This window comes from Pelodiscus sinensis, chromosome 31, assembly GCF_052426305.1.
Source record: "Pelodiscus sinensis isolate ZL-2025 chromosome 31, ASM5242630v1, whole genome shotgun sequence".
In the NCBI taxonomy this organism is placed as follows: Eukaryota; Metazoa; Chordata; order Testudines; family Trionychidae; genus Pelodiscus; species Pelodiscus sinensis.
Genome location: NC_143082.1, coordinates 4545316 through 4560205, shown reverse-complemented (window position 1 = coordinate 4560205; position 14890 = coordinate 4545316). Strand labels below are relative to the sequence as shown.

The window sequence follows — 14890 nt, the reverse complement described above, 5'->3', positions numbered from 1 at the left end:
AGCAGATATCCCAAAAAGCTCCCTGCTCCATTACAGCCCCATCAGCGTAACCTATGCTCGGGGGCAGGGTTCTCACCGGAACTTTGTTGAGTGAGTTCACAATGCTCTTTTTCTCATTCTCCACCATCACGCCAAAGAGCGCATAGGCCTGGCCTTGAACTGGCTTCCCATACAAGAATCTGTGCAGAGAACAGAGTGTGGCAGAGAGAGAAAATACTCCACATTATTCCTATATAAGCAATGGGGGAAACTGAGGCACAGAGGGGCAGGCGAGACAAGCCCAGGTCACAAAGCTGGAACCACTGGCGCTAAAGGAGTAATTCCATTTGCTGACAGCAGTAGTAGGCTGTTATCCCCTTACAGCAGTTCATGGGGGAGACAGAGCCGGTAACCAATGCACTCCATTAAAAGGAGAAATAAGTGGGTTACCAAGGCAACAACCAGGTGTCTGGTGACACCGACGAATGCAGCCAGGAGCCGACCAGGGGATTCTACTTCATGCCCAGAAGCTGCCCCGCTGCACGGAGCCACGGCGGGAGCACGCGTACGAGAGAAGGGGAACCCACCTGGCCGTAATGTCGACACTCAGCTCATTCTGGTCAACGAGGAAGAACTTGTGGGATGGCTCCAGGATCACTTCGAAACTGGGCAGCACTGCAAAAGGCAGGGGACAGTCACCCCAGGGTCACCAGAGGGAAGGGGACTTGGGCCCAAGGGCGGGAGAGACGCTGGCAGGAAGCTGCCGAGGGCCAAAAGCCATGGTCAAGGTAGGGTTGTCTGGTATTCTACCGGGCAGTCCGGTTTTTGCGCCTTCTGTCCGGTAAATAAAATTCATAAAATACCGGACTTGTGCAATGCCTGGTATTTTCTGTTTTTCCAGCGGGGCACTGGACGGCAGCCTGGCGAGGGCAGGGGGAGCGGCTGGGAGGCGGGGCCGCGATCGGCGCTGGGAGCCCTCAGCTGATTGCGTCTAAGGAGGAGAGACGCCGCGGGGAGGAGGAGAAGCCCCGTCCCTGCTCCTGGGCGCTGTTCAAGCGCGTTGCGGCGCCGTGGTCCAGGAGAGAAGCCCGCAAGCGCTTTGGGGTTGCGTGGAGGCGCTTTCCAGGGGCCTGACTGAGGCGGAATTTCTGCTTCTTCCCACTGGGATACCCCAAGACCTGGCTATGGGGGAGTCACCTTCCTACCCCTGGTCGCCCTCCCCCCACTGCCCTGCCATCGTGTTGCCCCGAGGTCTGCCTCTCCCGCTTTGTTCCCAGCGTGGTGGCTCTTGGCAGTAGGATGTGCGTTCGGTGTGCGTGGGGGGTTTTTTTTTGCTCGACAAATTTTTAGCCCGTGTGTTCGGTATTTTTCGGGAGACCATCTGGCAACCCTAGGCCAAGGGAGTCGGGAGGGGGTCATGGCACTGATTCGGACTCCCTCTGGGCTGGGTTTGTGGGGACGCTCTCCCTGTCCTCGGGAGGGCAGCAGCTCGCCCCTAAGGGATGCCCCTTAGGACTGCTGCTTTATCAGCCTTTTTCCCAGCATGCCTTTCTCTTTCACTCATTAAGCGAGCCTGGCGGGGGCTAATTTTACACCTAGCTGCAGCCCTAGCTGGGGAGAGTTTGTGGCTCCTGGTGTAACCCATGTCCCTAATAGGGAGCTATCTCTTTAAGAGACCCATGGGGGGAGGTAGGAGGGAGTAGTGCCTGGTCACTGTGGCTAGGCGGCTTTAGCACCCCACCCCCAGAAGGAGTCAGCTGTGGTCGTTTGGGGACGGCTCCAGTCTGGTCCCTCTCTGTTGCTGGGCTCAGACTCCAGGAGCTTGCAGGCAGGGTAGCCACTTTGCTGAGGCCGGTGTGTCCCGGGTGAGCCAGGAGCCACCGAGTCAGGAGCAGAGAGCGGCCGGTGGCCCTCACTCGCAGCAGGAAGGGAGGGTGTTGACCCTCCACCAGGGAATGTGGCCAGCGCTAGTTATAGCCAGGAGGACCTGGGAGGGAAATAGCTTCCTCGGGGTTAGCTGTGTGCTTGGCACGTTGCTTTGATTTTAGCCAGACGGCGCCTGTTACTGTCTCCGCCGGCGCGATTCTTCAGCTCCGCTTCCCACGCAGCAATGGGGAACGGGCCGTTTCTATTTCGTTGGTCTCCGGTTTTGTGTTTTCTTGGAGCAGGGCGATCTTTAAACCCGTCCCTTTGTGCCTTATCTGCAGCGGCGTCCACACTAGCAGGCTATTTCGAAATAACAGCGTGCGCGGCTACGCAGCAAGCCTGTTATTTTGAACTCATTTCGAAATATTGGGGCTTCTGACTCCAACTTCTGTAAGTTTCACGAGGAGGAAGGGAGAGTGATCTTCCTTCGACTTCCTGCAGGGTAGACAGCGCCTGCAGACGAGTTGAGCTACTTTGACTTCAGTGACGCAATTAACATTGCTGACATTGCGTAGCTTAACTCGACTTTAGCCCGCAGTGTAGACGCAGCCTGCGTGGTTAATCAGCGAGCTGGCTGCCTGCCAGTGATCAACAGCAGAGGAAGAGTCGTGCTGGACTCCAGTGGTGCATGTCTACACTAGGAAATTATTTCGAAAGAATAACTCCCAAAATAACTCTTTCGAAATAGTGTGTCCACACTACAGCGAAGCCTTGAAATTAGTCCGAGGAAATTAGTCCTGAATATGGATGCGCTACCTCAGCTTAGAGCAGTGGGGAGTCGTTACTTTGAATGACTCGGGGGAATCGTTATTTTGAAATAGCAGCAGCGGAGCGTCCACAAGACTGCTATTTCGAAATAAGCATTATTCCCGAGGAAAGACGGAGCTGTTATTTTGAAATCAGCAGCCCCTTATTTCAAAATAACGGTCGCGTGGACACTTATTTCAAAATAAGGGGAGTTATTTCGAACTAACTCCCTAGCGTAGACCTGGGCCAACTGAGGATCCCGACAGGCAAGTGAAGAGATGGGTCAGACTCAGCATATTGTGCCAATTTGGTGACCAGACACACTCACTGAGATGCAGAGGAACTTATGCTAAACTTCCGGGCTCTCTCAGTCTAGACTGAGAGCTTCTTTCGGAAGAAGCTTTTCTGGAAGAGACCTTCTGAAAAAACGTCTTCCGAAAAAGAACGTCTACACAGCAAAAATGCGACGAAAAAGCGATCTGCATTTTCGAAAGATAGCATCCACACTGAATGGACACTCTCTCGTATTTATGCTGTGATTACGATGGGCATAATGGCCACCAGGGCACCTGTGCTTTTTCCTCTTTGCTCTTCTTTCAAAAGAACTCCCTCTTCCGCATCCACACACGCCTTTTTCCAAAAGAGCGCTTTCGGAAAAGGGCTTCTTCCTCGTAGAAAGAGGTTTGCCAATGTCAGAAAACCCCCTCTGTTCTTTCATTGTTTTTGAACGAACGCGATTGCAGTGTGGACGTAAGTGACGTTTTTTCGGAAAAACGGCTGTTTTTCTGGAAAAACTCTGAAAGCGTAGACATACCCTCAGTTTCTTCTTTACTGAGTTTTGAGTGGATGGAACTGTTCACGTTTTACTTTTGGGTTTCTCTTCCTGCACATTTGTCGTAACTGGGAAGACAATGTGTGTGGGCTATGCAATAGCAATGTTATGTTGTAAAAATTGGATTATTTGTTCCTTCAGCCTAAGATTTTATAAGGTTATTTTAATGAAGTTCATTTCTTTAGTTCCTTTTGGGACTTCGATTTAGAGAGGCTGACTCTGGGCCGTCCTTAGGGACTGAACTCTTGGTCTCCAACTCCAACTACTTTTCTAGGGGAGTTGGGTTGTTTTTTAAGGTACCGGAGAAGGGCAGTACAATCTAGCCCACCTAAGGTTACACTAGGACGGACCCCTCTATCGTCTCTCCTACCTAGCAGGGGGATGGACCAAGGTCCTACACAGCTGGCGTCCACCCCAAATCTCAAGCAACCTTGGGCTCCTCTCCCTGCTCGCCCCATAGGACTGGCCCCCAAACACCCCCGCTCAGTGCCCCGGGAGGCCTCGCCACTGTCCTATGGATGTGCCCCAAAGTTCAGCCCGCTGCGCTCAGGAGGGAATAGAAGGGATGGACGTTCTTCCTGGATCCCCAGCCCAGCCAGCCAAGAAAAGGGAAACCTCTCCTGGCAGGAGCAGGACGGTACCGTATTCCTTGACTTCAAACTCGGCGGTGAAGGCCTCCTGCGGGGCATGCTCGTATTTGGAGACAATCTTCCACACGCCGCTGCTGCAAGACAAAAGCCCAGACCGCTAGGTTGGGAGCTAAAGCCCGGGACTGGGAATGGCTATTCTCTTTGTAGATTTGGGAAGGGAGTAGGATCTACTGGTTAGAGCAGGGGGGCGGGCAGTCAGGACTCCTTGCTGTGTCTTCTGCTCTTGGGAGGGCAGGAGGGTCAAGCTGGGAGCTAGGACATCTGGGTCGTATCCTGGATCTGAGTTGAGAGTGGGTAGAATTGCCAGATGTCTGTTTTTTGCCTGGACAGTCTGTTATTTCTGGCCCCTGTCTGGTAAAAAAACCCCAGAAAATACTGGACATGTAAAATGTCCAGTATTTTCTGTCTCGGACGGAAGGCTGGCAGGGACATTCGGGGAACGTAAGGAGCATTGGGATTCTTAAAGGCGCAGGTACCTTTTTTTTTTGTTCTCCCCCCCGCCCTTTTTTTTTTGCTCAACAACTTTTGTCTCCTTGTTTTTTTGCTCAACCAAGTTTTGCCGTGTTTGGGATTTTTGGTGAAAGCATCTGGCAAGCCTAAGAATGGGGTCTAGTGATTAGAAGGGGGCTGGGCTAGAAGTCAGGAGTTCTGGGTTCTAGTCCCAGCTCTGGGAGGAGATGGGGGGCTCGTGGGTCCTACACCCAGCCCTGTCACAGACTCCCTCAGCTCAGCTTGTCTTGGGCTCTTCGGATAAACATCGGGTTACACTGGGAGCAGATGAGGGCGAAGCAACTGAAAAATGTAATGAACCTTAACAGTCGCTCTGGGCTTCATGTTCCCCATCTGTAAAATGAGACTATTTGTACTTTGGCCTCTCCCTGGGGTGTTGCGACACAGGGATCCTAGGGACGGGGGAAGCTCACGAGTAAATAGGGGCACCTTTTCCTTAACATTGCGGTCCCACCAAACTGGAACCCGTGACATTAAAGGAAAAAGGAATCGTTTTGGAGACAGGAGTAAAAAAAAAGGGAGATTGTTGTAGAGAAACTGTTGGCAAGATATAATACAACCAGATCTAGGGATGTAAAAGAGTAGCTGAATAGTCGACTACCCGATAAGCCAAGGCTTATTGGATAGTCGAGTCGACTACTTGCATTTCCGTCCCCCTTGCTGCCTCTCTATCAGAGGTAGCAAGGGGAGGGGAGCAGGAGCCAGTGCTGGGGGGAGCCAGCTTAAAAGCCGGTTCCCCCCAGCACCATCTCTGTGGTGTTGGGGGGGACGGGGAAGTAGAGGCACAGCACGGGAACCGGCGCGAGAAGGGATGAAGCAGACCCCGCTCGCGCCAGGTCCAGACTGCTGCGGCTTTGCCTTTTAAATGGAGTAAGAGCTGGGTGACACTTCCTGCATTTTAAAGGCAGAGCTGCAGTGGGGGTAGCCAGTGCCCCCCCTTATCAACAAATCGGGTAGTGGTAGAAATTCCATCGACTATTCGATTAGCTGATTAATCGAAATTTAACATCCCAACAACCTCTGCACATCGATGTACTTAAGCCACGCCCACTTAGAGTTTAAGCCACGCCCACTCTGTGAGGCGCTGTCCCCCTCTAGTGGTGGGGAGGACACATACGGAGATTGGGGTGCTCAGTGCAGCTGTGTCTCAGGAAATAGAAGCTCACATATTAAGAGCCTGTTATAAACCCCCTTCCCTCGGCCGGTCTAGCTTACTTCACGATGTCGGGGATCTTGTAGCTCCTGGAGATGATGCCGGCTTGGTCCACCGAGGACACCATGTTCTTCTCGACAATAATCCCATCTGGAGTCTGAAACCAAGCCCGGCGAGGAGGCAGTCGGACACCACCGCGCAAGGCGCTGTACGCGATTTGGGAGGTGCAGCCCCAGGCCAACTCACCAGCCAGCTACATCCAGGAACCTCCCTCCAGCCCCAGGGTTTCAATCTGAGCTACTTGCTGGCTTTGATTCCAGCTGTGGGCTTCTATTGGAGGTATCACCTGACTCAGGGCATCAGCTGGGAGCCTGCTGGTTAGTCCCAGGAAGTGTTGGGTCTAACTCCTCTTAAAGCAGGGATGGGGAGCTAAGGCCCGGGGGCCAGATCCGGCCTCCAGCTTGCCTGGATTTGGCCCCCAAGGTTTCCCTTCAGCACTGCAGCCCCGTGCCCCCCCCATCCCAAGCCCACTGCAATACCCCCTCTCTGCTCATGTACCCTACTTCCCACCTAGTCCTCCAAACTCCCACCCTGCTCCTGCACCCTACAACCCTCCCAGACTCACCAACCACCCACTCCCCAAGCCCACTTCCTGGCAGCCCCCTCCCACACACCGGCCCCCTCATTTTTGGCCCCACCCCAGAGCCTAGGGCCCCTCTAGGCTCTGGTGTGGTAGGGGAATGTGGGGCGTGTCTTTCCACTTCTCGGTGGAGGGTCAGCTCAGCGAGCGTTTTTTTGTTGCTTCTCACGTGCAGGCCCCCAACTGATTTTCTTCTATGAGTCGGGGGCCCCCGACCCAAAAAAAGTCCCCTTCCCCCGCCTTAAAGGGCCAGTCACCCTGGGACAAACGGTGGAGCCCAGAGCTGGACGGAGGAGGAAAGTTGGGTCAACGGCACGCGTCTTACCATGAGCTCCACAGACACCGCCTTCAAGTTGGGGTCCAACATGTGACCCACAGTGAAGAGCCGGTACCTCACTGCAGAAAGAGGAAGACGGGGCGGTCAGTCGGCACAGGTGGGGGCCCTGGGGCTGTAACGGGCCAGGGACTAGCAACTACGACTGTTCGACGTCAGTGATTAGAAGGAACCATGACGATTATCTAACCCAGCAGCTCCCAACACAGTCCCTATGCTACGGAACCCACGTCCCTGGCCGGTGGGTGGATTTTGAGAGGGAGCCGCCTGCGCGGCTCAGAAATGGGCAGGCCTTATTCTGGAAACAAACCCCCAAAGGCTTGGGTTTGGTGCTACAATTCGAAGGACCAATTTCTGTCCTTCTTCACATGTTCTGGGCGAGCACAGGAGACCTCTCTCAGGAGAGCTGGCTGCCTGTCTGAATATATTAGTCGCTAGATCAGATGGCACTCCAGAGTACGTCGCATAGCTTCTCTGGCTACTTTTTGTGCATTAGCAGTGCCTTTTCCAGCCACGTTCCTGCCCGCCCCACTGCAGTAAAATCAGTCCTGAACGCCAGGCCCATGGGGTGGCGGCGGTCGTCACCCAACACACAGCGTGCTCAGAATTAGGAGCCGCTTCTGAAAACGTTGACCCCTGAGTTTAGACCCCTGGCGCACAAGGGAGGCAGCGAATCCGCAGCCAGAGGAACGTCGGGACCGACCTGTAGACCCAGGCGTGTAGATGGTCTTGTCTGTCTGGATGAAGATGTAGCCGCTGTGGAACGAAACCAGAACCACCTTCTCTAAGGTGAACAGGCTGCTCTTGGCTTGGAGGTAGACGTATTCCTTCGTCTGGGCATCCTTCGGCAGCAGATGAGCGGGAACCTGCAGGGGGAAGCAGCGTTGTGTCATGGGGAAAGATCTTTCATCGTGACCCAAACTCTCCACTACGGAGATTTTAGAGCCGTTAGCAGCTCTGGGAAGCCACTGCTGTATTCAGACACTTGTACTAGCGCTCTGCAAGTCTGAGTGGCCAAGCCTCCCCCACGAGCCACCCTCTCCTTCCCCTCGCTTGGGGAAAGGTTCCCCCGGATTTAAGGGGAAAGGTTGCTACGCCGTGACCGGTCTCACAAACCATCCAGTGCTCTTCTGAGTCACCCTCTTAGAAATAGGGCCCTACCAGATTCACAGTCCATTTGGGTCAATTTCATGGTCATAGGAGTTCTAAAATCGTTTCATGATTTCAGCTTTTTAAATCAGAAATGTCAGGGTGGCGTATAGGGGTGTCAGCGAAAAGCTTATCGGATAGTCAACTAGTCCCTCGACGAGTTGCTTTCCCCCACCTTGCTGCCTCTATCCCTCCCCTCTGTCAGAGGCAGCAAGAGGGGAGTGGAAGAAGCCAGTACTGGGGGGAGCTAGCTTAAAAGCCGGTTCCCCCCAGCACTGTCTCCACAGGGGCAGGGGAGACAGGGGGGTAGCTGGGACTGGGTGCAAGCAGGGAATCAGCTGATTCCCGGCTCGTGCCTGGCGCCTGACACTGCACCTCTGTTGCCGGCTCTTAATACATGTAAAAGGCAGAGCCGCAGAGGGCTTAGCTCCCAGGCCGGCTCTCCCACTTATCAACTAATTGATTAGTCAAAAAAAATCCATCGACTAGTCAATTAGTTATAAGAACATAAGAACATAAGAACGGCCGTACTGGGTCAGACCAAAGGTCCTTCTAGCCCAGTATCCTGTCTGCCGACAGTGGCCAGCACCAGGTGCCCCAGAGAGGGTGGACCGAAGACAATGATCAAGTGATTTGTCTCCTGCCATCCCTCTCCAGCCTCTGACAAACAGAGGCCAGGGACACCATTCCTACCCCCTGGCTAATAGCCTTTTATGGACCTAACCTCCATGAAATTATCCAGCTTCTCTTTAAACTCTATTATAGTCCTAGCCTTCACAGCCTCCTCTGGCAAGGAGTTCCACGGGTTGACTACACGCTGTGTGAAGAAGAACTTCCTTTTATTAGTTTTAAACCTGCTACCCATTAATTTCATTTGGTGTCCTCTAGTTCTTCTATTATGGGAACTAATAAATAAATAAATAAATAAGTTAATAAATAAATAGTTGATTAAACTAAATTTAACATCCCTAGTCACAAAGGTATTTGGTGTGTGGGGGGCAGTTCTGCTACTCTTCCATCCATGCTGCTGCTGGAAAAGGTGCTGCCTTCAGAGCTGTGTGGCTGGGGAGCGGTGGCTGCTGGCCGGGAGCCCAGCTCGGAAGGCAGCGCCAGCGCCATCACCCATGCCGAAATACGGCCTCCCTTCTTTCTGTGCTGCTGTCACCCTCGGTCAGCAGCTGCTACTCTCTGGTGGCCCAGTGCTGAGGAACTACCATAATCCCCCTAAAATAACCTTGTTCCCCCCCTACAATTCCAATTGGAGAAACGCTGGTCTCCCCCATGAAACCTGGATAGTAAAGGGTAAAAACAAAGGCTGAATTTCATGGGGGGAGACCAGATTTCATGGTCCTTGGTGCATGTTTCATGGCCGTGACTTTGTAGGGCTCTACTGATATGAGAGAGGTCAGGGTCCCTCTCCCACAGCTAAGCTTTAGCTTCCCACCAGCCTCACCTTTATTTTGGCAGAGTTCATCATGCCGTTCCCAGCGTTCAGGCTGATGGTGGTCGTAACCAGGGCACTCTTCCTCTGGGGGAAGTCGGACACGGTGATCGTCACCTCGAGCGGGCCAGGGTGGCCGTGGGCTTCCACCACGACCATCTCTTCGCTCTCCACCCGCAGGACGCTCGGGGCGATCAGGGTGCCTCTGGGAAGGGAAGGGAGGAGATGGTAGAGCGGAGTCAGCCAGCCTCCGTCCCTCTCCGCCTGGGTTGCTTGGCTATCTTGACAAGCGATCTTTACTGGTATCAGGTTAGCAACCGGGGTCTGGTGGTCGGAGGTTGAGTGGGAGACCTCCCAGGAGCTACCAGGTTTCTCCAGGAAATCGTTTTAATGGCTCAATAGAATGGCCCCCAAACTGTGGGACGCACCCCCATAGGGGGTGTAGAGAAACATACAGCAGGGGGCACAGGACAAGCCCCAACCTGGCACCATCCCAGCGTCGCTTGGCCAGAGTTGTCCCCAGTTTCTACGCCAGCCAATAGGGGGCGCTCCTGGCCCCCAGTCCCGGCACGGTGCCAGGGAGTAGCGGAGGTGACCCAGTTGCGGGTGTTCTCCTGGGGGGGCTGCAACGTATCTTTTCCCCTTTTCTTTTGCAATGAGAGAAGCCAACGTTACAGGGCAGCGATCTGCAAGAACCGATTATTCACTAGGGCTATTGTATGAGCACATGACCATCGTTCTAGGTGCTGTACGAACAAAAACCCAAGAAGCTCCTGCTGCTCTGATCTTACAATGGGATTATTTATTTGGAGGGCCCAGAGGAGAATCGTAGATTCCTGGTGGTAGGTGCGATCGGTCCATATCACAAAGATACAGTCTGTGCCCCAGAGAGCAATGCAAGCCGGGGTAGGGGGTGGGGGACAGTGGTGGTTAGGATTGGAAAGTTAAGCATCTGAGTATTTGCAGGCTGCTTGACTCGGCTTTTAAGCTTTGGCTTTGAATTTCTTGCCAATTTCAAGGGGTAAATTTCAGGGACACAAAATTCTTGCCAAGTTCTTTGCACCTTGCGAAACATTCGGTGCTTGGACAGTCCCATTGCCACAGCCCTGTTGTGACGCAGCCTCCTCTCATGCACTCCCTCGACTAAAAGCAGCCCCGCAGGCAGCCCCCTGCCTCAATTTCCCTTTTCCAAGAGGCTGCAGTAACTCCTGAACCTGTCATCCATTCACACCCCATCTCGGGGTTTACTAAATTAACAAGCAGTTCAAAATAAAGCTCCCCAGGCCTTCCTCCTGTGCATCTCCTAGCAAGTGGCTCCCAGATTTTCCTACCTGTTGTCCTGTTCCCCCAAGCCGCCCCTGGTTCTACAGGAGTTAACTCACACGCTACAGCCTCTATGCTACCTGCCTAGAAATTCCCCTCTCTCCACATTCCTGCAGCTCAAAGCGCTTCATAGGGAAAGCAACGGATCTCTCTGCTCAGGTGTGTGGTAATTGGGGTTGGCTGACCCCGGCCCTTGAAGCACCAGCTTCCCGGAGTCATGGCAAATGTGGGAAGCTCTCTGCTTTCACTGACATCAAATGCCAGTTTCTAGCCCGGCACATTGGGGAACGGAAGCTTCGAAACACAGACCAAGCCCGGACCCTCCAAGGCTCGGGAACCGAGAGACGAATAAAAAGAAGCCACTGCCTGCTGGTTTTATACAAATCCTGAGAGCGTCACGTGACTTTCAGGGCCTGACTCGTGGCAGGCCATGTTTAGGGACCAGATTTGGAGTGATTTGGTGACCCTGAGTTTTAGAGCACCCCACCCCCCTCTTAACATCAGGCCTCTAAAGGAAGCGTGCAGTTGGACACTTCAGATGCGTCTACCCTGCGCCCGTAGCTTGAAATAAGCGGCGCCATTGGAGCCACGCAAATGGCGTCGCTCATTTCACATCAATTTCAAAACAGCCTTTTTCCACATTTGGCGCAGTCTGCGCGGCACTTATTTCAAAATACAGCGCTAGTCCGAAACGTCCCCTGCTCTGCGTGCAACGAGGTTTACAGGGATGTCGAAATAGCGAGCCCGTAATATTTCGAAAGAACGGCGCGCTCAGAAGATGCAGAATAGCTATTTCAGGATACTTTCCGGTATCCCGAAATAGCGCTGCAGTGTAGACGTAGCCTTAAAAACAACATCCCCCCAATCTCCTATTGTGAGTTTTGGCCAGGATCTTTTCAGGGAAACACCCCTTCCCCACACATACGCTCTGCTCCCCTCTAATCACTGCTCCAGAACCCCGAGGTTACTTACAGCGGCTGGCCGTGAGACACAGCTGGCAGGCTGAGCGCAAACACAGCCAGGAGGTAGACCGCGGCTCTCCCCATCGCACCGCGAGAGGCCTCTGCTCCCCGAAAGCTCCGCTTTTCCTTTGGAAGCCTCTTCCCTTGTGAATTCTCCCCCGGGTGGCTGAGTGGTTAATATATAATTGCGGACGCTCCCAGACCCCCGGCACTAATTTGACCTCACTATGGAGGAGGGGGGGGGGGTTAGCGTCCCTGCCACACTAACGGGAAACTGCACAGGCTACTTGAGGAGGGTGTGCTTAGTGAATTTCATGCTGGTGGGAGGTCATAGATGCACAGATTGACAGTCGGTATTTTTAGCTGGAGGTACGGGATGTCTTTTGGCAAGGTGCCTCGACCCCCAGTCTAGGAGACCAGGCCCTCTGCTGGCGGGATGGGCAAATTCAGGTTCTACATCCATTCCACTGCCTACCTGTGCCTCTGGTTCTGTAATGCGGCTGAGTTTAATCTCGGTATCGCACCGTGAACTCCCCCCCGCAGTCCCCAACATTTCAGGTGGTTAAGGCAGGACACGACACTGCTCATGGCTTTGGCCCCTTCTGCCCTTTGTAAATGGAGGTGGAAGGGCCCCATTTGAGTGATGTTGGTCAATGTTCCCTCTAATTTTTCCTATTCCTGTGCAGAATAAATTTTGTTGTGTTCACCAGTGCACGTGCAGATGTGCACCACCAGTAGAAACACAGGTTGCCGGCTGTGGGCGCTCTGCTCATCAGTCTGCGCATCATTTGACTCTCTCCTGGGTGGCCGCCCAAGCACTCAGTGTACAGGGAACGCTGGTGTTGTTGGAGCCTAGCTCTCGGGGTTTGCAATTCTACTCACATGCGGCTCGTCCGCCCCTCCGCCAACGGCATCAGAGGGGCGGGCAGGCCACACGTGAGTGGCAATGTGAGCCCATGCACCAGGTCACAGTCAGAGCTGGCTCAAGGTACGGGCCAACCAGGCTACTGCCTGGGGCGCCCTATTGTAGGGGGAGCCGCGTGGGGCTGCCGGGTGGGCGGAGCCATGCATGCGCCGCACACCCGGGGGCGGGGCCATGCATACACCGCGCTTCCATGGGCGGGGCTATGCATGCACTTGGTGCTCGGGAGCAGGGGGCGCCACACGCCCGGGGGCGGAGCCGCGCATGCGTCGTACTCTCAGGGGTAGCACCACGCTCCCGGGACCCGGGCGCACAAATGGCTCGGGTCGGCCCTGGTCACAGTGCCACTGAGTGTGGGGGGCTCCTCAAAGTGGGGGCCTGAGACAAACTGCCCTTCCAGGGGACCTGGAATATGGGAAATATAAGGAAAAAACAACAAATGGTCTGGTAGCACTTTATAGACTAACAAAACATGGAGATGGGATCATGAGCTTTCGTGGGCACAGCCCACCTCTTCAGATGACTGCAGTTATGAGTTTAGGGTGTGCAGACCCAAAATAAATAGGAGAGGGGAAGGGGGGAGGGGGAAAAAGGAGAAGAGTGGTGGGAGACAGGGAGCTAGGGGGAATTTGTAAGGATCTGAAGACTGGGCAGTTAAAACGAAGCAGATAAGAATCAAAGCCAATTGATAGTATCCTTCCTGGCTGAGGAGTCTGCGCAAAGAGCTGTTTGCACCTTCAACGGCTATTAAGTTGGTAGTGTCCCAACCGACTTTCATCATTACTGAGCCCATTAGCATGTTTGCGGATTAACTCTAATTCCAATCCTTCTCGGTGGATCTGGCTTGTAGAACTGGTTTGTGACAAGACAGCTACTTGAAGATCTTTTAAACCGTGATTCGGAAGAGTGAAGTGTTCCCCATAGGTTTCTGTATGTTTCCTTTACGTATATCTGATTTGTGTCCATTGATTCTTTCCCGCAGAGACTGTCCAGTTTGTCCAATACAGACAGCAGTAGGGCCATCAAATGCCAGCAATGCCCTACTGCTAATGGACTCAATCGTGATGAAAGTTGGTTGTAACAAACTAACTTGGCTACTCCTGAAGCTTGGGAAATATAAGGATGGGTGTGTGGGGGGCAAAGCGGGACAGTCCCACAAACCTCACAGCGGTTAGAGGCCTAGAACACCGGCCCTGACCGCTCCTCCATAGAATCACGGAACACTAGAACTGGAAGGGACCCCGAAAGGTCACCAAGTCTAGTCCCCTGCCCTCACGGCAGGGCCAAGCATCATCTAGATCGGGGCTACTCAACTTTGGAAGCCCCGGGGGCCACAGTGATACTCCCAGCGAGGGCCGCAACTTAAGTGTGGTTGCATATACCTGCAAATATATATGCAAATATATGCAAATAGCTTCTTTCACATTGATGGGCATGAATACAAAGATTAAGGCAAAACTACACAACACACAGGCCCCATTTAAGTCAGTTCTGCTAATTTTAATAAAATGCAATATTTACCCAGTTTCCAGCACTTTTAATGAGTTATTGTAACCCACACACCTAGGCTGTGCTACATTGGCAAGATTTTGCACAAAAGCGTCTGCTTTTGCACAAAAACTTGCCGCCTGTCTACACTGGCCGCGAGTTCTTGCACAAGAACACTGACGTTCTAATGTAAGAAATCAGGGCTTCTTGTACAAGAACTATGATGCTCCCGCTCAGGAATAAGCCCTCTTGCACAAGTGTTCTTGCACAAGTGTTCTTGTGCAAGATGCCAGTGTAAACAGGCAACATGAATTTCTTGCGCAAGAAAGCCCGATGGCTAAAATGGCCATCGGAGCTTTCTTGCGCAAGAGAGCGTCTACACTGGCCCGGATGCTTTTGCGCAAAAGCACATGCCAGTGTAGACGCTCTCTTGAGCAAATATTTTAACGCAAAAACTCTTGCGTTAAAAGTATTTGCACAAAATCTTGCCAATGTAGACGTAGCCCTAGTGTGGTTACTGAGTACTGCAAGTGGCACCTAGACCACTGCAACAGTTAAGATCAAGAGACCTCTATAACATGGTCTAGGAAACAGTAGCAAAATGCAGGACAATGTAGCACTTTAAAGTCTAACAAGATGGTTTATTAGATGATGAGCTTTCGTGGGCCAGACCCACTTCCTCAGATCAAATAGTGGAAGAAAGTAGTCACAACCATATATAGGAAACAGTAGGCTTTTAGCTCAGAGGGTAGAGGCTCCTATAGTCAGCTTCCCAAGTTCAAATCCACCTTGGTGGTGGTTACACAATGACACTCCAGGAATTTATCTACTAAA

General features: G+C 53.0%; 1 protein-coding gene across 1 annotated transcript in view; it reads right to left on the bottom strand.

Annotated features, from left to right (window-relative positions):
- LOC106732134 (A.superbus venom factor 1) overlaps window positions 1-11909 on the bottom strand; it is a 50132-nt gene extending 38223 nt beyond the window's left edge. The window contains exons 1-8 of the mRNA XM_075902289.2: window positions 11657-11909; window positions 9374-9566; window positions 7475-7637; window positions 6763-6833; window positions 5860-5954; window positions 4126-4208; window positions 567-654; window positions 77-179 (exon numbers count right to left, since the gene is read on the bottom strand). Of these exons, the coding sequence (XP_075758404.2) occupies window positions 77-179; window positions 567-654; window positions 4126-4208; window positions 5860-5954; window positions 6763-6833; window positions 7475-7637; window positions 9374-9566; window positions 11657-11730 (870 nt within the window). The 5' untranslated portion in view covers window positions 11731-11909. The remainder of the gene's footprint in view (window positions 1-76; window positions 180-566; window positions 655-4125; window positions 4209-5859; window positions 5955-6762; window positions 6834-7474; window positions 7638-9373; window positions 9567-11656) is intronic.
- Between the last annotated feature and the right edge of the window lie 2981 nt (window positions 11910-14890).